The sequence below is a fragment of the Cryptococcus neoformans genome, chromosome 11 (genome assembly GCF_000149385.1).
Source record: "Cryptococcus neoformans var. neoformans B-3501A chromosome 11, whole genome shotgun sequence".
Classification (NCBI taxonomy): domain Eukaryota; kingdom Fungi; phylum Basidiomycota; class Tremellomycetes; order Tremellales; family Cryptococcaceae; genus Cryptococcus; species Cryptococcus deneoformans.
The window spans coordinates 656,590-677,240 of record NC_009187.1 but is presented as its reverse complement, the minus strand read 5'-3'; the positions used below and the strand labels follow the sequence as shown (position 1 = coordinate 677,240).

General features: G+C 47.3%; 8 protein-coding genes across 8 annotated transcripts; 4 read left to right on the top strand and 4 right to left on the bottom strand.

The window, feature by feature from the left end:
- Nucleotides 1-475: 475 nt before the first annotated feature.
- CNBK2330 (hypothetical protein) lies at nucleotides 476-1,587 on the top strand (the record flags this gene model as incomplete). Its single annotated transcript, XM_767769.1, has 3 exons — nucleotides 476-823; nucleotides 878-995; nucleotides 1,049-1,587. The coding sequence occupies 3 exons, from the start codon at nucleotides 476-478 to the stop codon at nucleotides 1,585-1,587; spliced, it is 1,005 nt and encodes a 334-aa protein (XP_772862.1).
- A 427-nt stretch (nucleotides 1,588-2,014) lies between these two features.
- On the bottom strand, nucleotides 2,015-4,584 carry CNBK2320 (hypothetical protein; the record flags this gene model as incomplete). The annotated part of the gene is made up of 7 exons (XM_767768.1): nucleotides 2,015-3,139; nucleotides 3,195-3,497; nucleotides 3,555-3,711; nucleotides 3,757-3,954; nucleotides 4,008-4,120; nucleotides 4,166-4,530; nucleotides 4,569-4,584. 7 exons carry the CDS (start codon nucleotides 4,582-4,584, stop codon nucleotides 2,015-2,017), a joined length of 2,277 nt encoding a protein of 758 aa, XP_772861.1.
- A 627-nt stretch (nucleotides 4,585-5,211) lies between these two features.
- On the bottom strand, nucleotides 5,212-6,542 carry CNBK2310 (hypothetical protein; the record flags this gene model as incomplete). Its single annotated transcript, XM_767767.1, has 3 exons — nucleotides 5,212-6,006; nucleotides 6,062-6,330; nucleotides 6,380-6,542. 3 exons carry the CDS (start codon nucleotides 6,540-6,542, stop codon nucleotides 5,212-5,214), a joined length of 1,227 nt encoding a protein of 408 aa, XP_772860.1.
- A 3,402-nt stretch (nucleotides 6,543-9,944) lies between these two features.
- CNBK2300 (hypothetical protein) lies at nucleotides 9,945-11,276 on the top strand (the record flags this gene model as incomplete). The annotated part of the gene is made up of 4 exons (XM_767766.1): nucleotides 9,945-10,145; nucleotides 10,203-10,734; nucleotides 10,784-11,110; nucleotides 11,161-11,276. 4 exons carry the CDS (start codon nucleotides 9,945-9,947, stop codon nucleotides 11,274-11,276), a joined length of 1,176 nt encoding a protein of 391 aa, XP_772859.1.
- Nucleotides 11,277-11,630: 354 nt separating this feature from the next.
- CNBK2290 (hypothetical protein) lies at nucleotides 11,631-13,216 on the top strand (the record flags this gene model as incomplete). The annotated part of the gene is made up of 11 exons (XM_767765.1): nucleotides 11,631-11,648; nucleotides 11,706-11,727; nucleotides 11,825-11,878; nucleotides 11,930-11,937; nucleotides 12,009-12,092; nucleotides 12,265-12,349; nucleotides 12,408-12,519; nucleotides 12,568-12,728; nucleotides 12,790-12,800; nucleotides 12,865-12,897; nucleotides 12,956-13,216. 11 exons carry the CDS (start codon nucleotides 11,631-11,633, stop codon nucleotides 13,214-13,216), a joined length of 849 nt encoding a protein of 282 aa, XP_772858.1.
- Nucleotides 13,217-13,282: 66 nt separating this feature from the next.
- Nucleotides 13,283-14,995, bottom strand: CNBK2280 (hypothetical protein; the record flags this gene model as incomplete). The annotated part of the gene is made up of 6 exons (XM_767764.1): nucleotides 13,283-13,441; nucleotides 13,495-13,641; nucleotides 13,694-13,879; nucleotides 13,926-14,399; nucleotides 14,456-14,566; nucleotides 14,630-14,995. The coding sequence occupies 6 exons, from the start codon at nucleotides 14,993-14,995 to the stop codon at nucleotides 13,283-13,285; spliced, it is 1,443 nt and encodes a 480-aa protein (XP_772857.1).
- Nucleotides 14,996-15,189: 194 nt separating this feature from the next.
- Nucleotides 15,190-18,112, top strand: CNBK2270 (hypothetical protein; the record flags this gene model as incomplete). The annotated part of the gene is made up of 6 exons (XM_767763.1): nucleotides 15,190-15,225; nucleotides 15,274-15,343; nucleotides 15,401-15,476; nucleotides 15,526-15,580; nucleotides 15,643-18,024; nucleotides 18,086-18,112. 6 exons carry the CDS (start codon nucleotides 15,190-15,192, stop codon nucleotides 18,110-18,112), a joined length of 2,646 nt encoding a protein of 881 aa, XP_772856.1.
- A 291-nt stretch (nucleotides 18,113-18,403) lies between these two features.
- Nucleotides 18,404-20,612, bottom strand: CNBK2260 (hypothetical protein; the record flags this gene model as incomplete). The annotated part of the gene is made up of 10 exons (XM_767762.1): nucleotides 18,404-18,418; nucleotides 18,470-18,877; nucleotides 18,936-18,939; nucleotides 18,999-19,066; nucleotides 19,132-19,322; nucleotides 19,372-19,441; nucleotides 19,498-19,764; nucleotides 19,819-20,010; nucleotides 20,066-20,119; nucleotides 20,178-20,612. 10 exons carry the CDS (start codon nucleotides 20,610-20,612, stop codon nucleotides 18,404-18,406), a joined length of 1,704 nt encoding a protein of 567 aa, XP_772855.1.
- Between the last annotated feature and the right edge of the window lie 39 nt (nucleotides 20,613-20,651).

Below are 20,651 nucleotides of genomic sequence, written 5' to 3'. Positions count from 1 at the left end.
GAGGGGAGTCGCGTCAACTAGTAGAAGACGAATAATTAACAGGCGGCCAAAGCCGACGATATCCTGATCCGTGCCTGGGGGATTTCGACGGCGATTTTAACACTGTAAATATTTAATATTAAGAGACTTCATTATAACTAATTAATTAATAAATGCGTGAGAACGACCATGGTACGCACGACGTCTAACATCATGGGACCAAGGCGTACGCTCTTGAACGCGATAGACAACTGAGATTGGTTTGGAGACCATCGATGGTAATCATCGCATAAGGTCAATAAGGCCTCGTGGTGGTATTTGTAAGGTTGTATAGCGAACGGCGATCGGGCACTCTTTTGAATAATACGCCACACGGCTTGCTTTGTATTTGCTGCTGAATAAGGGAGCTTTCGTCACTGCCCCGGAGACTACCGGTTACGTCATAGAGCATATAGCCGTGGTTTTCATACAAATGTGACAGTTGAGAGATTTGTGAATGGCCATCATTCACTCCGTTTTGCATTCACATTTATATCTCAGTTATCCACTTTCTTCAACTAATAACCTGACAATGGCAACTTCATCTTTACTTCAAACAGCTCTCCAAAACCTCCACGTCTCCCAGCAGATCCACCAGCAATCACACACGCCTCATCCCCCGTCTTCCCCCGGTTCCACTTCTTCGCGTCTATCATCCCCTGGCGGGACCCCGCCAATGTCTGACTGGGAGGCTGACGAAGACGAACTAATTGCAGTTGGAAGGGGTACGAGGCCTGCCACCCCAGTTGGTGGAAGAGGAGGTACCAAGCTACCTAGCATTTTGGGAGGGAAATCAAAAGATCCAGTGAGTAGCCTAGCAAGACAAAGAGTAGTTGATGAAGCTGACAAGCTTGCTCAGCTCAGAACATTGCCAACGCATTTGGCCGTGAGGATCTTCTTAATGCTTGACATCAGATCCCTAGCGCGATGCGACCGGGTTTGCAAGAGATGGCACAAGTCTTCTACTTTAAACTATGGTGAGCAACTAGGACGGTTCTGCTCCATTTACACTTCTAAATGGGCTTGATAGTATGGTTCCTTCAGAATCGCGCTTTGCTACTTCCTCGTATAACTACCCCAGAAACTCCAGGAGGCAAAACTCGCAAAATCGAGGGGGAGATCGAGTTCTATGATCCTTACGACAAATCTCCCCGTCTTTCGTCACTTCCATCACCTCCTATACCTACCTCCACGCAGCCTCAGTGGACAAAGATAGAAAGCAAGAAGGAGTGGAAATCACAGTTCAAGCACACTTTCAAACGGACAGACCCAACTGCCGAGCCAGAACCAGACAGAGGTAGGGTGGATATTGCAAGCTTACACTCTTCCGGCTTCTCGACTCCAACTGGGAGTCACTCTTACGCTGGTCTTGGGAGTGGAAATTCTTCACGTTGGGAGGCTATCGGTGGGGAAGCTCCAAGTTCCACTGAGCGTAAGCTGGCTGCGAGAGAGGCCTACAAATCCCTTGGTGGCAGGAAAAGTAGAATCAAGAGAAAGATGGGAGGTGAATTAGGAGCTAAAGATAAAGGTGGAGCAATCGACGATAACAGGTTCGATGCCCCTTGGTGAAAACATCTTGGTGCAAACATCATATCATCTTTCCGAGCGTAATAATGGTTGATTACTGGTTTGCGTAGTCTAATATATAATAACGTAAGATGGTACTTGGACGGTGAGAGTAGATCCTGATCTTAGTTGGTCATTTTTTATCATGATAAATTCCTATTGCCGAGGAGCCAGTTGACGTTGTAAGACTCTTAAGTTTTTAGTATGTACTTCAACACGGAACGTTGAGAATATGGTCTTGTGTAATGGGTGTTGTCATTACTTATATCAAAGGGGAAATGCAATTCCCCTTCAACCTTCTTTGACTACGACAACCCCCCTGACATAAAACTGTTCATTTCCTAATTGTTCATCTCCTAAAAACAACAACAGATAGTGACATGAGTGACATGAGTGACATGTATGATGACCCGCAGCAAATGTCCAATCCCTATGCATCCGCTCTCTTCATTCGTCCTAATCCCCTCCCTAGCCCCGGCCCCCCGCCCTCGGCTAATCGCTTTCGCATCCTCTCAAGTTCTTCTTTACTCATCGATCGCTTTCCTCGCATTTTGCTCTGGCTTGAGAAGGGGTATGGAGATCCAGTGCAGTCTCTTTTACGGCCGCCTGGAGGTTTTGTACTGGAAGAAGCTGTGATAGGGAGCTTGTCACTCATCGAAACCCCAGAGATATGATGTATATTCGGCCGAAGAGTATGTAAAGGCGCTCGAGGAGATACGGGTTCAAGTTTCACTTTGACCAGATTTGGATTCGGTGGGCGTAGTTTGACATTGGATGGCGATGTTGGCTGAATTTGAGCTCGATCAATGGCAACCTCTGGAGCGGGTATCCCTTGAATGTTATCTACGAACGGCTTCATGTCGATCTCGTCTCTCGTTTCCTCGTGTGTTGCACAAAGGATGCCCTCCTCCTGCTTCTCAGCTTCTGTTATCATCTCTTGTGATGACTCGTATGGCGAACTGGCAAACCTCCTTCTCCGCTTTCTCCGCCCCATTGATTCCTCTTCAGTATCATACTCCCACTCACCGCTCCTGTCCATGGCCGCCGACTTCGAATTGTCTACGAGAGCCTGATTCATAAGTCGTAAAGCGCGATTGTAAATCTCTTTCGGGCTGAGCGAAGGCAGTCCTCCCAAGCGGCTCACTTGATCCATCGAGATGTCCGTCCTTGTCGCGCCAAGTACTTTTTGTGCCTTACCGTTTAAGGAGCCCTCGGCAACCATATCTTCGGGAAGATAATCTTCTCGCTTGTAGTAGTAATCCTCTCTTTCTATTTTATCTATGTCGGGGTAGACACCAAAACCTTGTTGCCTAAGCTTATTCAGGCCCTCTGTGTACCATTTACCATACACCTGCCCAAGGTAATGATCCCGCTCGACTACTATACGCTCATAACCTCCAGGGGAGAGACAGTCTTCGAATAGGTCAGGTAAGAGATAGTAGTCCAAACCTTTGGCATAGGAGGCGACAGTATTGGGGGTGAGACCCAAAGGCTTAAACAGCTTGACAAGTGATTGTAATTCAGGTAGAGAACTGTGGCGTGAGATGGGGATATCCTGATGAATCATTGATGAGGTAAAGCTTCCCCAGGAGAACGTAATTTAAACTCACAATGTTGAGTGGCCAAGGACCACCTTTTCCAGCCGCCTTGAACAATGTTTCCATAAACCCCTGCCTCCTACTGTCCCAGCCTACCTGTTTCACTTCTACCATATTCACATGTACAATCATCTTGTTCAGATTGTATACCGGTTTGCCGCTCTCATCATCAAATCGACGACAGGCGACACATTTGGCGAAGCGTTCACATGCGTGAAATCGGGTTTCATGGGGGTCGGTAGTTGTACAATTGAGAAGGAAAGGATCAGATCTGACGGCAGAATAGATCTGCCTCTTATACCTGTCGACATGAACCTGTACAACAGCGCAAACATAAGACAACTGATACATGGCGTGGCAGAGGAAGCCTACCTTTTCATTGAAATACCTCGCTACCTCTTTGATAACATCTTCCCAGCCAAAACACCAAGTATTGAGGAAGAAGGTAGTATCCTCGGGGTAAAGACCCATGATTTTTACCAGCTCTTGTAGGACCGGCTCCTTATCCGGCATATCACCAGTTCCCAGTCTGTCCCATCGTTAGCCGCAGGACTAATTGACAGATGAAGCTTACATTGCTGCTGTGTCCAGATAAATCCTGTCCAACACTCTTCTTCCACCTCCAACAAGACTTTTGGCTTTCTGATACACGGAAGCCGGAGCAAGAAACTCTTGAAGGATTGGGTTCCTTTTCAACGAATCAATGAACCTTGTATCTGCTCGCACGTCACCTGTGTGAAGGACAGCCTTTTTATCAGACGTTATGAGGAACCTGCAGCGTAACCCTTATTCAGCCTCGGTTTATGCACAGGTAATGAGACTTACATAGTCGATCCAGGACAGTGGTTGGCATCCAACAGTGTTATAGTTATCTCCTGAGGTTTCTCACTTTCGTAGCCTAAAGTGAACACTTTAGGTTGTCCATATGGCAACGCTTCCTGCTGTCATCAGCCCAGTGGATGTTGAAAAAATAGGTGACCCACTATACGATCGACTACCTTCCCATGAATCCCTCTTTTCGCCGCCAATCCTCCAAATCTCTTGGTTTTGATCTCTCTAATCCCTTTATCCAGCCATTGTCTCTCCCTCTCTGGCTCTAGATCCAACAACATCCGCTTTGTATCTGGGGAGCATATTATATGTCCTGTAAAATCTGAAGTAAGTCCCACGACATGATCGGCATGTGTGTGGCTCAACAGAAACAGTTGAGCTCGCGGAGGTTGATAAAATTCAAGAGGTTCAGATGGAGACGAGAAAGGCCGAGGGATAAGCCATTGAGGTCGATGAGATGCTGGCGGAGCGACAAAAGAGTCTACCCGAATGAACGGAAATTCCAAGATATGGCCGTCTAGGCAAGTTAGTTCATATCATGCTGGTTGGACTCACTATAGATGCCTGCCATAGTACACTAGAAGTATCGTTGTGATTATCCACAAGAGATATTGCAGTTGCTTATTCTGGTCCAGATGACCTGTACTGTGCAGGTCAAGTTGGTCAAGCCACGCTTGTGTACAGAGGGAGGATGTGACTCATTAGGATGCAGCAAAGCAAAAACAGCAGTGGTTGAGACCTTAGAAAACAGCTAGAAGATCGCATCGCTACTCGATGTGCTTGATGCTTCTTCGCCATCATGTTGTCGCGTTCCGTCCGTCGTGAGCTTGTGTCGAGCCTATGGTTGACTGGACTTTTGTCATCGGAGCGCTCGCTTTTCTTTTCTTCTACTCGCCATCTCTTTTCACTTGCCAAGCTGGCGCTACAGGCCTTTCCCCACGCATTTGCACCGCCTACTTGTTGATCGCGTCTTCTTGTCATCTAGCAAGCTGAGCTTTCAAAGACAATTAGCTATATTGCGACAGAAAGCACATCATAGGTAATAATTCTATGCAGAATACATGTGCAGTAAAGATAGCAACTATAGTTGTAGCAAGGTAATGTTGTATAACAAAGGGATTTGATGAGTGGTACGATACAAATGAGGTTATACAACAAGCATATTAATAGGCGATACCGAAATAAATCCAAACTTGATCTAAACTCGCAAGGGAGTAGCCAGAGGGGTAACAACCCTGGTTCTGAACCTGATAGGTCCATCTTCTACAACGCCACCGACTGTCTTTTCACTTTCATCGTCTCTACATGTAGGGTCAAAGTCCTCTCGCTTGTATCCCCAGTTTTCAGGAAGCCAAAAGTCATCCTTTCCGAGTCGTCTTTGTCTCAGAGTCTGTCTGGCGAGCTCCTTCTCCTTGGCGGCTCGTCTATATTTGAGAGAAGGTGCAAACAAAGGAGCGACGGAAGGCGCAGGGGAGCTGGAGTGCTTGGAACGAGAATGCGAGGGCTTAACGGCGAGTGGATAAAGGGACAGGACACCGGAGCGATCCATCCAATCCTCGATAGGAGCAAGTTGTTCGCCAACGTCGGCAACAGAAGCATGCTCAGTCGTGGCCGAAGCGCGAAGGATACTGCTGCCAATATTGGAGGAAAGCATAGCGACATCATCATCGCTGGGAGTCGCCAGGATGGAAGCGTCGGATGAAAGTGGCTCGCTCTCAGTAGAGCTAATTTTTCTAGGCTGGGACAAGGTAGGGTAAGGCGCGTCGGATGACTCGGGACGGGGAAGACACATGTCACAGACACGAGCCTGGACGATGGCACGTCCAGAGGGGGTGGAGTGGATGAGGGGAGCTCGCTGAGCAGAATGAGCACCACAGAAAAGTTGACCGCACAAGCGACAGTGGTGGCGTCGATGGCGAAGGAAAAAGTAGCTGCTCTGAGCGAAATTGGCAGTGCACAAGGGGAAAGTGCAAAGTGCTGATGATGCGTCGGGCTAATGCATCGCGTCAGCCAGATTCATAGTTAAATTACGAAGGATATAAACATACCTGCCATCGTTTCTTGCTCATGGCCTCGCCAATCGCAGTAACTTGGGCATTCGCGAGTAAGCTGACACAGCTTTGGATATTTTCGGAACTATCGGACAGGGGCGAGTGAACGTCTGCAACGGCGTGGTCGACAAATTCTTTTGAAGTAGGCTCCATGCTGAGGTACTTGAGTCCAGTAGAGCTGGAAGCCACAGGCTGGGAGAAGGAGCTAAGTTGCGAGAAAGAGGATTGGGGGGAGAGAGTAGAGTCGTTGTTTGCGGGCACGAGGACTGGAAATAGTTAGCATGCGTGGTGATGTTGATGCCGTTGCATACTCACGGTCACGACTTCTTGACTTGCAAAGCAGTTGCTGGGTGCGCTCGTGGGTTTCGAGCCAAAGAGCCTGTGCTTGAGAGATGGCTACAGTGCGGTCTGGGAGTTGGGGGGGAAGGGATTCTGGGCGGTGCTGTTGGAGAAGGGAAGAGTTGGAGGAATGGGACATTTGGTCGTGTGGCTGTGGGTGGCAGTGGCAGAGAGGATAGCGATGGAGAAGGAGAAGGGATGGAGCAGTGGGAAGATGTTAATATACGAACATAACAGCCCCACGCACCACTAACTAACTACTCCACCAATAATTCTAAGTGCAAGTGGTCTCGTTTCTCCACCCTATCACCACCCCCGAACCGCCTACGGAGGTGGAATTCGGCCATCTCTGGTTGGATCAGGCTCAATCACTCCAGGGCGATCTCTCGATCATCTCCTTAGCTCCCAGGGATCCGCTCTTTTTCCTGAAACATGACCTGAATTTCCCAGCTCCAACCACGCACCTCGGCTCTCCTGCCCCATTTGGGCCCCTGGCAATTCGGACTACAGGGCCCTTGTTCTTAGTAGATCCTGGCGTCGTGCCTGACCGGATGAATTCTAATCCCTAAAATCCTGTATTTCCGCACCAGCTCGTCGGGTATCGGATTTGATATGGGCATACTATTACGTAAAACACGTGGTGCCGGAACTTTTCACCCTCTTTACCACGTTCCTGGGCAACACCAACATGTGTTGGATCTCGGTTAGTTGCTATTGCGTAAACGGCGGACGAAAGAAGGGGCAAGGGGACCAGCGTCCGAGAAAACAGTGAACCACCATCCGGAAAAAAAAAAATAGTGGGCGCCGTGCAGTGTCATCCAATAAATCGACCTGATACCGGTCCTGACGGCTGCTGTCTACCGCATGCTGCATGCATGTTGTCGTCGGCGTATTTGTTATTAACGACGCAGATTACAACAACGGACAGTGTAGCAGACTTCTCATGCACTGCTTGCATGTATGACCGCTTCGCTGCTCTAACTAGACTTTGTCGCACCTTGTTGGACATGACAACAGTTGCTTTGGCAGCCGGTTGCTGAGTGTTGAATTTCTGGGATGCCCGTTGCCGATTTTTCGGCCCGTTCACGCCTTCTTTCTCCCTTCTTGGGCTTTTGCTGAAATAATCATTGTTCGGTAATTTTTCGATTTTCGATTTAATTGTCGCTTATTTTGTTCTTCTTCCCTTAATTTATTATTGTTGTCTCTTGACTGCACTGTCGATTGCAAGGGGCAAGGGCCAGGCACGCGTTATGCCTGCTGCGGCAAGCTGCAACTTGGTTGATGTTCACCACAGTTCGGCAATCTCACTTCTCACTTGCCATTTCCCATTTCTTACTGCTACTTTTCCTTTCGGGGGCGGAGTAGGCGGAGGCTCATTGGTCGTCAGCAGTCCTGAATCGTAAACAGAGCGCATGGCAATGTCATTGAGCAAACCGTTATGGATGTATCGTTGCAAACGTCAATGGGTAATAATAGCCACATACCAAACTTCAGACATATGTTCAATTCAACAAAACTGACGATGCGAGCGTATAGTATAGGGGAAGGGAAGCACAAAGAGACATGCAAAAAACAGATACCAAGAAGCCCAAGGACATAAAACATGCAAGAATGAGGAATGTATCAATCAGAAATGTCAAGTTGTTTCGGTATGCTCGCCTGCTGTATGTTAATACAGCAGAGGTAATACAGCAGACGGTTGGGGGAACATAATAGCCCTAACAGACAGGAGACAGGAGAAAGGAGACAGGAGACAGGGAAAAAGGAAAAACAATCTACAACAAGCGACAAGCCGACGTCTCGGATCTCGCATCGTGGATTCCTGGATGCCGGCAAAACCAGAAACGCAGAAATGAGACGCGTGGCAGGGAGCAGGGCGCAGCAGGGTCAGGGGACAATGAATCGCGAGCGACGCGTCCTTGCTTTAATTTATTCATCCTTCACCGCTCTGATCTACTCTTTCCTTTTCTGTTCTTGTGCCTTGCAACGACGGGGATTATTGATAATCACCGGCGAGTGATTGGTTCCATATAACGGTAGAGTCGATCGTTCGTTTTATATTGGTTATTTTATGGGCATGAAAGAGAACGGACAGCTATCTATTATTTAGCTGCAAGCACTTCGTTACTCTTCGCGCTGTTTCTTTTTTTCTTATTTTTACGTATCCTTGCCAGGATTTGCGAGGCCTTGCGGGGCATTTGATGGCAATAACGGTCTAATAAGAGCGAAACAAAATGGTAAGCGGTATGATGATGCATGCTTATCGCACACGGTTTTACTACCTACTATAGTCCTACTACTTTCATGCTTCATCCTTTGCTGGATCATCCTTCCTTTGATCCACAGCTCACAAGTCGATAAAAAAAGCCGCAGTCCCTCCACAGCTTTACAAATTATGCCTCGTGCATACATCTTGGTAAGTAGAAAATGATTGGCAATCCATAATTCATAGCCAAGCAAGGATGTCAAGAATACGCCAAGCGGTAAGGTAAGGATGAAGATCGGGTAATGATGGCAACCGCACTTTCTCTTCCTGTCCTTCTTAGAGAAGCGAAAACGGACGTAAGACATGCCTGGACTACTAAGCAAAGTCAACTATTAACGCGACGAGCAGCTCGCACTGCAGCGTGCAGTGTCCCCAATTCGAGCAAAACCACCACCTGCCATTCTTATACCAGTTTGACAATGCTGCCGAGCGGTGTGCTCTAAAACATCTCCCATCCTTTAGTAGACAACGCACGACTGGCCTTCTCGCTTTGCTCAGGTCGGCCTCGCTCAAGCTCTCGCGCATGAGCAATCTTCTTTATTTTCTACAAAGCTGCAGAATCCTCATCATGTGCCATGGCTATGTCAACCGTCTCCCAACCGTCTATCATGTGATAATTGTCAAGAAACAGGCGCTCAAACTCGCTGAAAGGAGAAGAAGAGAGGTCGTCGTAATGAACATGGTAGAAATCGAGATATTCTGCTGTTCATTCCTCTTGCTTCTTAAAATTATTCTTCTCCAAGTTTGACTAATATCTGGGAACCAAAAATTACAGTGTCTAATATCAACAAGTCCCAAGGACATAAATGATGAGAAATGAAAAGTGCATGGTACGAGTAGTATTAGTTGTGATGTTGTATGCGTATGTGCCGTCCTCGTCGTCGACACAACAACAACATCTTCTGTATAGCCAATGGTAACTAGCGCGTAAATGCCTTGTACTCCTGTAACAATAGGATCTCAAAAACAAGTTAAATCAATATTTATTGGAGGTTTCGTTAAAGGGTTAAGTTGGTCTGCAACGAACAACGGTGGGCCGGTGTACGTAGATGCGCTGGTGTACCATCACAGCCCACAGGCTCACTCATCGCCGTTACAAAACCATAATCAATAATCTAATCAAAGAGACGCGACGTTGACGCGGCTTTGTCAGAACAAAAATATGACCATCGTTAACGTTCGTCGTGATCATCTATTTCCTCGCATTTTATTGTTTGATCATCTGAAACTGCTTTCCATCACTCGCCCATTATCAACCAAAAAACCCATTCCGTCATGCAGACCTCCGATCCAGGCCACCTCTTCCAAACAACCGCCCAACTAAAACAAGCAGCTTCTCGAGAACGCAAACTTAAAGCCGCCGAAAAAATCGGCAGCCCTATCACTTTGTCCAGCAAGGTACTTGCTCTCGAAATTAGGGACAACGATGCCTTCACCGCCGAGAGTGGATGGCAAGCTAGAAGAGTCGACCTCAAGGTGCGTTTTATCTCTCTCCTTCGCTTAGTCATTCGCAGACCAGCTGACAATGCGTAGACAGGCAAGACCATTCGGCTATATCGCGGCCACCAAGGTCCTGTAACCAGTGTGGCGTTGATGAGAATACAAGGGGAAAATCCTACCGATATATTGCTCACGGGTTCCTGGGATAAGACCGTTCGTGTCTGGGATATCGACACTGGCGCGCACCTGCAGACTATCGAGGGACACACCGATTTTATCAAGTCCCTCACCGTCATCCCCTGCTCCCCTCCCCTTTTGCTATCGACTTCATCCGATAGAACGTGCAGACTATGGGATGTGTCCGAGGTTCTCAAAGGCAATGGCAGTGCAAGGAGTAGTCAGATTTTGAAGGAGCACACAAGACCTGTGGAGTGCGCGACTTGGAAAGCAGATGTGGATGAGGATGGCAAGCCAATGGGAACAATCACAGTCTGGACTGGTGACTCTCTCGGTGTGATTAAGAAATGGAAAGTTGAGCAAGGCAAGCTGGTATACCAAGAGGATGTACTAGGACATGAGACCAGTGTTGCAAAGTTGGTCGTTGCGGAGGAAGGTTTATGGAGTGGTAGGTTATAATTAAAGTCATGCCGCACTGGTCTTCTGACTTCCCTTAGTGTCTATGGACAAAATGGCTATACTTCACCCTTTTACAAATGCTTCAGCACTCACCATTCCCCACAACTCATATGTCAAATCTATCCTTCCCTTGACATCTTTTGCCCTTCCCAATGCACATTCGCTTGTCTTGACTGGATCGGAAGATGAAGATATCAGGGTGTGGGACATTGAATCACAACCTCACAGACTTAAAGGAACCATTCAAGGCCACTGTGCTGAAGTGTCAGATATAAAGCCTTACCTTAGAGAACGAGACGGCAAGCCTGAACTAGTTGTTGTCAGTGCTGGTTTAGACGCGACGTTACGGACTTGGACCGTTCAAGGTAAGTTTTATCATGTATATCAAAGTGCACTTTCTGATAATATTACACAGATATCCTGAACCCCCCAGAACTGATGTGCGACGAAGCTGAAGAGAAGGATGCTGTTGGTTTAACAGAAGAAGAAGAGAGGGAGTTGGCCGAGTTGATGTCGGACGAGGAAGATTAGGTATTTCGGCGAAGAAAATTGGGAAATGAATGCAACCCTATGCATCTACAATGAACTAAGCATAAGACTCGTTATAATTACTTGAGGGGTGATGCATTCATCCAAGTCGTTATCCCGAGGCAAGCGCCCCTATTAGTGACCTTGTTGAATCCGATAACCGGCGTATAATAGCCCAGTGACGATGATAGCCGACAAGTCCGGACCGCATCAGTGCGTTACATCAATCTCGACCAGTAGGCTCGACTCAATTCCGACGGTTTCAGACGACTCGAGCTCCATTGAATCACCACTATATCCCTCATGAACAGAAATTTTACTTCGCTATCTAGACAACATACACGTAGAGCCCGAAATATGATTACTCTGACAATTGTACGTCGTCCATCCCTTTCTTCGCGGCCCGCTTGAACTGACAGTTCCACTGAGCAGGTGAGGCATGGAGAATCGACAGGTATGTTTTAACCTGTATAAAGGATATCCTATAGTTCTATTTTGAAGAAGGCTATACTGTGAAATGCGAATTAAAACTGATTGCCTCTAACGGCTAGATAATCTCAAGCCTTTATGGGCTGGCTGGTCCGATGCGCCTTTGTCGCAACATGGTGAGTTTCAAATCAATCGAAGCCATAGCAGCGCTTACCAGGCAACTGTAGGTATGAACGTGAGAATTGTCATATATTGACTTCCTCACCTGGGATCTTGACTTAGCCTAACCTTGTTATATTGTTGTAGCAAGCCAAAGCATTAGGTGAATCTTTGAAGGACACCAAGTTCGATTACATCTTTGCCTCTGACCTCAAAAGAGCTCATTGGACTGTAAGTGAGGCTCTCTCCACCTTAAAAGCATGTCAAGGAGCGCCTGCTTCCCGGATCATGCAGATTTATCACAAATCCGCTTTGGTCCTTAAAAGGGGTGTCATCGTCGTCCAGTCTTGAGAGAGTACTCGCTTTTTGGGCCGTATCCATGGCCGATGCTAACTACTCGTAGTCCCAGCAAATATTAAAGAACCAAGCAGACCCAAAGCCCCCTCTTGTAATCTCAGAACTTTTGAGGGAACAACATTTTGGCGAGGGTGAGTCAGGTGTTGGAATGTATTACTGTGCCTACGGCTTATTCTGGACTTCAAACAGGCGAGCAGAAGCCGTTTGGCGAAACTTCGGGATGGGTACGACAACCAGGGAGGGTTTTCAAGTTCCCAGGGGGTGAAAGTCTGACCGATGTTCGTAAACGTGCAGACCAAGCGTAGGTTCTTGTGTCTTTATGTCGATTATCAGCTTACCATTGTTGCAGTGTCGAGCAATTCATTGAACCCATATTGAAAGAGTGTAGAGGGAGACCGGCTACGTCAAAACATGTTGTGGTAGTTGCCCATGGAATTTTCAACTCTGAGTTTTTGGGTGCGTTGATGGCGAGAAGGAAGACGGACGCACCATTAGAATGGAGCTACAGAGGTAAGTTCAAGACTTTACGATATACCGAGGATAGACGGAAACTGACCCTGTTGTTGTTTAGGAATGACCAATGTAAGTGGCGGTAACGAGTCCAGAACTGCCAGAAGTTGAGGAAGAATTAACCATTACGCCATAGACTGGATGGACCAAAGCTGAGGTTGGATACGCGGTAAGTGATTCCCGGTTGCTGATTGTAAACTTAGAGACTTACATACACATCCTGCCAGGACGAAGCAAGAACAGAATCTACCAGCAAAATCAGCACAGATCCCTCTGGTCCCGTCTCTCCATCTTCTGCACCATCCGCACCTCCCCCAAGCACACCGAATCCAGACAACCTCGAACCACTTGTCATCAGAGTGCTGTGCTCGGATGTCACAGACCACTTGAAAGGGGTGATTAGACAAAAAGGTGGTCTTGGTAGTCAAAGTTATGACGAAAAACAAGAAGATATTAGAAAATTCTTTGGTGGCGGGGGCACAAAGTGAGGGCGAGTTCGGACAATATACTCAAAATCATTATGCTATGCATTGAATAATAGATATATGCAAAAGCTAGTAGTCGAGATCTTCTTCACCCTTCAAAAGGGCCTCCAATCGTCGTTCGTTAAAATCCTTTTTCATCATTGAGATGACGTCTTCAAGCCCTTCACCGTCAAGGACATGTTGCAAGCCTGTCACGGTAATTCCAAAGCGATGGTCCGTTAAACGATCCTAGGAAGTGCGTATCAGTGAATGTATCAAAACGCAATACAATATCCACTTACTTGGTTGAAGTTGTACGTCCGAATCTTATCACTTCGGTCGGCGCCCTTCACCTGGTCCCGTCGACTAGCACGTCGAGCTTCCACTTCTTCGTTGTGCTTTTTCTCCGACAATCTAGCTCTAAGAATTTCCCAAGCCCATGTTCGGTTCTATCGGCTACTATTAGACACCACCTCTTTCCAGTGAGCAAAGAACACGTACTTGATGTTGACTACGAGAATCCTGCATGGAGACAGTGATACCAGTGGGGATATGGGTCAATCGCACAGCAGACTCAGTACGGTTTACGTGCTGACCGCCTGCACCCCTAGCGCGCATAACATCAATTCTGACGTCCTTGGGATCCACCAAGGGTGCCTCAGCGGTATCCGGGTACATCGGCAATACCTGCAAGTAGATTAGCTTAGAATAGATGCCGAGATTATAGACATACGATGACAGCGACTGTAGAGGTATGTATCCTACCCTGTGTCTCATTCGCAGGCACTCTCTGTATTCTATGCACCCCCTTCTCCCATTGCAACGCTCCGTAAACCTCTATCCCTTCTTCAGCATACTGTGGTGGCTCGAACTTGACCGTCAGCTCTCTTATCCCACCACCGCCTTTCCCTCCCGTCCCTTCTACCCGACTGATTTCTTCCACTTTCCAACCCCTATTAGTCGCAAAACGGAGGTACATTCTTGCGAGATCTTCAGTACATAGGGCTGATTCGAGCCCGCCGACACCGGCATTGAGCGACATCACTGCAGGCAGTGCAGCAGTGGACAGGGGCGGGAGAAGAACAATGGGAAGAGTGGAGGTAATCAAAGCGTCGAGCTCGGTGCCAAGGGAAGCATGTTCAGCTTCGAACATTTGGCGAAGAGTAGGATCAGAATCTTCAAGAAAAGGCTTTATTTCAATAATGGACTAAGTTTGCATATGAGCAATCATCGTCCAGGCGGGGTTTGTACTGGCAATCGCACCTGTTTGAGCTCAAGATACTTATTCCAGACTTCAACCAAAGGCGCGAGTTCTTTTTGCACCCTTGCCCTTTCGATTTGGCTCTTGATATCTATGTCTGTTGCTTTGGCTTCCTACAGTTTCGTTTTATAATCAGATTGAAGACCACATAGATTAATGTTACACAGCACACTTACGTCTTCCGTGACTTTTTTGTAAACATTGACTTTGGCTTCAGCAGCCTCAATCAACTTTGCATGTGCCTCTTCGGCTTCTGTGGCCCATTGGTTTGGGATGTTAGAAGAATAGCTCCTTTTAGGTCCCGTATATCGTGTCTTCTGCTCCAGAATGACGGATCTGCTGTTTTGAAAGGTGATGCTTGAAAGTCGTCTTCCAGATAAGGATGATGAAAGACCCGGCTGAAATTTGGAGCAACCGCAGGGGCAGTGATGAGCACTGTTGTTAGACCTTGATAGGCATCTTTTGGATATACTGGCGAGGTGTAATGCCTGCCTTGCTTTTGAGGGAACGAACATGTGTTCGGGTATGGGCAATACATCCATCGATAGACAATAAATAATAATTCGGCTGCTCGAAGTCGTCGCGCAGAAAAAGTCCGTTAGGTCACGTGATCGGGTAGTAGTCCGGGCGCCGAATCCTGATTGGGCTGTGCGGACAAACAAAATATGTCCCGTTATATACCAAGCTCGGCAATTCTTGACCACCGACTGCACTTTCATCCCATAGTGAATCAGCGATGGCCACAGATATCAACAAGAAGAGGAAAATACAGGTTAGCACAGCCGATAATCCATGTGCAGTTCCAGCTTACATTTCACAGCGAGCATGCGACATCTGTCGGAAAAAGAAGATTAAGTGCGATGGACCTATGAACAGTCTGAGTAGCCATAGTGAGTAAAAGTAAATAGACCCTCGTATGGAACCGATCTGGCTAACTCCTAATGTAGAATGTGCTTACTGTACTGAACGAGATTTGGAATGTACCTATATTGAGGAGGCTCAACGAAGAGGTCCCCCTAAAGGGTCTGTTTTGAGATAAGCTTCTTACTTATACTGACATTTTCCTGTCCAGCTATCTGGAAACCGTCGAGCAACGTTGCGGAAGGCTGGAGAAACTGCTTCAAGAGGCAAGCCATGTTTTCGCCCTTCCTCCTGATATCCATCTAACTGGTATTTATTTCTGTTTCAGCTTCATCCCGACTTCAATTTCGATTCCTACGTAGGCCCGCCTATCGATCGTCAGACATTTGACCTTGTTACCTATCACGACCTCCTCGATACTCTTGAAATCCCACCTTATCCATCCCAAAAGCCTATAGTTATTGATGATTTACGTCCCGGATTATCAGCATCCGATCCTTCAGTAACTCCGTTATCTTCTGAGTCGTCCGCGAACTCATTATCGAACCTCAAGCGGATTCTGACACGCTTCTACAAGGCTGTCAGTTTAGATGCCCAGAGAGAGTCTGATACGGAAGAAACTGAGATGGAAGCCCGAACTCAGCTTAGCGTGGCAGAGTCGATGAAACGTATGGGTGCACGTGATCATCACTGGAGATATCACGGAACCGCCTCTGGTATTCAATTTATCACTCATCTGCAAGAACTTCGGTCCCGCGCCGCATCGAGAAGAATGGATTTCATCTCTTGTGTCAACCGTGTAAAGAGGCAGCGATTCTGGGAGGTTCCCGAGTGGGAGCTTGCCATTGCGAGCGAAGGCTTGAGCCCTCTCGACCTATCAAGCTGGCCCGAAAAAGGCCTCGACCAGCAACTCATTGATGCCTATTTTGATCACGTCAACCTACATTTACCGCTGCTTAATCGAAAAGTCTTCCAAGAGCAGTATAATTCTTGCAAGTGGAAAAATCATCACGGGTTTGCAAGGGTTTGCCTGTTACTATTCGCGAATGGAGCGCGATACCTTGATGACGACCCCAGAGTCATTTGGCCACTTGATCAGTGCGCATCGGAAAGTGGCCGCGATACCATAATCAACGATCCGTATGATTTGAGGCGGTATTCTGCCGGATGGAGATACGTTCGCAGCTACTTGCGTATGGGTCAAAGTATCGTCCAGGGTCCAAATCTTTTTGAACTGCAGGGTAGAATTCTTACATGCCAATTCGTTGCAGGAACTGCCATCCCTCACTTTATCTGGATAGTCGCTGGCTATGGTCTTCGTTCTGCTCAAGAACTCGGTATCCACATGCGCGCCACCCTCCTCCATGCCGACCCTACTGAGCGAGAGCTCTGCAGTCGAGCGTTCTGGTGTCTTTACCATATTGACCGCATTAGTTGCTCTGCCATTGGGCGCACTCTCGCCATCCAGGACTATGATTTCGATTTGCAATATCCTGCGGATGTTGACGACGAGTACTGGTCTACCGAAGATCGAGAAAAGGATTTTCAGCAGCCAATAGGGAAGGGCCCATCGATACTCGCCACGTTCATCGAAACTCTGAAACTTGACCACATTGTTGGAGCTGCTCTTCAGACAATTCACACGCACAGCAAAGGATGGCTGAAATCCAAGGATATCACTGCCAACTACGCCGTCCTGGCTGAGCTTGACTCTGCTCTCAACAATTGGGAAAAACAAGTCCCGCAGGCTTTAAAGTGGAACCCCCAGCAGTCTGACACTCGGCTATTCAAGCAATGCGCCTTGTTGTACTGTCGCTATCACTATGTTCGAATGCTCATCCACAAGCCTTTTGTTCCGATCCAATACAAAGCCAAAAAGCAACATTCTGATGCTTTGCCATCGCTCCGAATATGCGTCGAGGCAGCTCGTTCCTTAGCAAGCATTTTTGACGCGTGCCTCGTGCGTGGACGGCGGGAACAATATCAGCCTTCTGTAGATGTTGAGATGGCCCTCCCCATGTGGGATGCAGCCACCATCTTGCTCGTTGATATCTTTTCAAGCAAGCAGACTGCTTCAGAACGAGAAACGGCGTTGATGTGTCTGAGATGTTGCCAACAAACGAGTGCTGTATTGGAAGGAACTTGGAGGCAAGTTGCAAAATATTCTGATTTTCTGGTATCCTTGATGGATGAGAGTATCATGCCCCCCATAGTTGATGAAAGTCGGGCAGGGAGTGAGAAGCGGACCAGGCAGGATGATGACAGTGGGCGGTCGAAGAAAAGGGCTTGGAGAGCAGGTAGCGAGCCCATAATGAATCCGAGAGGTGAAAATGAGGAGAGCAATTTGCAATCAAGGTCTCAGTCGAGGATGAACACTCTCGTCTCTCAACAAGAACCCACTCGCACTCCGTTTGTCGGCACCGACATACCTTTTGTGTCTTCTACCCCTACTCACGATATTCCCAACCCCAACATGCAACTCCCTTCTTTCCCATACTCTCAAGCCCGAGGAGAATATCCTAGTCAACCATCACCGGCTGCTTTTGTACCGTCTACTCAAGACACTTTTCAACCTTCGGATATCATGTATGATTGGTTGATGAATATGGCCAGTGCTGCCCCACAAACACTTAGTATGAGTTCGATGGCGTTAGGTGGGGCCGAAGGTGGGATTGACGACCCAATTTGGGCGCAGCTTTTTGGAGATACGGTGTTTTGTGAGTCCCATCAAAAATATAACTCCTCCATTGCACCGACTAACACCCTGGAAGAAATGTATTATTGCATCTTCACAATAGATAATCCATGTACTGTACACGACCAAAAATGGTTGATGTTCATTATTACATCACATTACGTTCAAATTTGCCGCAATTATTTTATCACTGGCCCAAGGTCAATACAATAGTAAGAATGGTTTATCGGCATGTATAGACTATTCATCAGCATGTACAGACTCAGATTCAATCAATCCTTGCATACGATAAAAGCATTATACTATATCGATTCTGACTTTCATTCTGTAGAAGTATTTGATATTTGTTTAGGAGCCTTACCCCTTCAGGTTGACAATTTCTTCAACAATGGGATTAGTACCAAAGCACCTGTGCCGAAGTCAGCCAAAATCCTCGATCTACCATCAAAAAGAAGTGTACCTTATTCCAGAAGACAACTTGAGGACTGTCAAGCTCATCACTAGTCAAATTGAAGCCAGCACCAGAGGGTTGGAACTCGAGAACGTTCTCGTCGGAGCCGTAAAGAGGCCAGTCATCGACATATGTGATGTTACCAGAGCCAGGACTAGAGTAAGTGTTGGGGTTACCAGTGAGGACGAAAGAGGTGAGGTATCGTTGCATTTGCTTTGCAACAAGGATCTCGGAAGAAGAAAGGGAGCTGCTGCCAGGCAGCGTATCACCATCGGTGGGAGCATCGGCACTGGATTCATCGGAAGAAGAAGAAGCAGAGGCAGTAGCCTGTGCAGAGGTTGATATGGAAGTGGATTCAGAAGAGGAGGAAGCAGAGCTTGAAGAGTCAGAATACCACCAATACGTTTGGTCAGAGCCCTTGAAATTTCACATCAGCAAACGCTCTTTTGAGTAATGTCAATAGATTAAGATTCACGTGACTAAACGGATGGAAATTAGCTTATGTATCTCGCCATCTTAATTGGGTTATCAAACGTACGTGGCAGCACCGAGGTAGTTAATGTAGTTGTAGGTCTGGTTGCTGAAAGCGTTGGTCAGAGGCAGAAGCTGAAGACAGCAAATTAGTCTTTGGCTTTTTCCTTCCAATGCAGCAAGTAAAAAGGAGTGCACACCTTGCCGGGAATGTCATAGTGCTGCCTGGCGGCTGCGAATCTCAAGCCTTGGGAAGAATAATCATCAGCAGGGTAAAGTTCCTCGATGAGGTCGATAGCCCAGTCCGTGATGGAGGGGAAAATGGTTTTGAACATAGCTCGGAAGGAAGCATCATCTGTGACAGCCGAAGTACTCTGGGTGTTTAATTCATCTATAGGAAATCTCAGTCAGATAGCATTAGAAAAAAACTTTAAACTCACGAGCTGAATGGCCCAGAAAGACCTGGACCTCCTTGTGGAATTGTCCAATAGAGAGAAGGTATTCAGCAGTCTGTGCATGAATTCCAGGTCAGCTTGGGGTTTGTAACACAGTTGTGAAATACGAACGTCAGGAAGAACGACGCCATCAGCTCTAGGTTGCATCTGATAGCTGTAGGTGGAAGTAATGTTCTGACTCGCCGCAAGAAGGGTGTCGAAAGACACCTGTCGCAAGCATTGAATGGTGTCAGGAGTGTTGATAGGACAGCCGCCGACGTATTCGGTAACGTTTTGAAGGAAGCGCTCCGCTTGAGCGTGTCCCGCACCAGGCACCCAACCAGGAGAGTTCACCACAGCTCGTTTAAAGTAAGGAGTCCATTTGTTGCCACCAAAAGCCTACAGAATAAGTCAGTATGTGATGTAAAGAAGGTGAAGTCAAATTAGACACACGGTGATGGCACACATGACCTGAGAGCCACCGGCAGAGAACCCCCAATTGGTGACCTCGTCCGGATCGCCACCAAACTGGCTAATATAAGTGTTCACCCATTCAAGAGCCTTCCGAGCATCGTAGATAGCAACATTGGAGATTCCGCCAGATCGTTGCAGAGTAGGGCCGTTCAAAACTCCAAAGATATCAAGCTATTCCTTATGTTAGCCAACTTCATATAAAAAAAATTGTAAAAGCGCTGCCCACTCGGTAATTGTAAGCGACGAAAATAAAGCTGTTATTGGCGACTTCAAACAGACCCTAAGCCATTTGCAGGTTAGAGAATTATGTCATCATTAAGATAACGGAAATAACACACCTCGGGGGTGTTTTCATTTTTGCTACCACCAACCCATCCACCTCCATAGTTCCAGAAGAGCACAGGCAGCTTCTCACTACCATTGAGTGCGCTCTCAGGAACGTACACATCGAGAAAAAGACAATCTTCAGCCACGTTGCACCCTTGAGTTCCAGTAGTGTTTGACCAGGTCCCATCATTGACTGAGTCCTCTTGTACAGGATCTTGGGGAGCAGCCCAGCGGAGATCATCCACCGGGGGAGCGGCATATCGAATATTTTTAAAAGCATAGTATGTTCCTGCAGAAGTCGTACCAGACTCGTAAGCCTGGACAGTTGAATAGTTGAGGACAACCTGAGGCAGATCAGAAGAAGAGGTAGCGTTGCGAGGAGCAATAGTGGCACCCTTGACAGTAGCTGTCAGAGCAGTAAAGATGGCTAGCGACTTGGAGAACATGGCGAAGGACAGTTGTTTTCCGGAAAGGGCCATGCCACA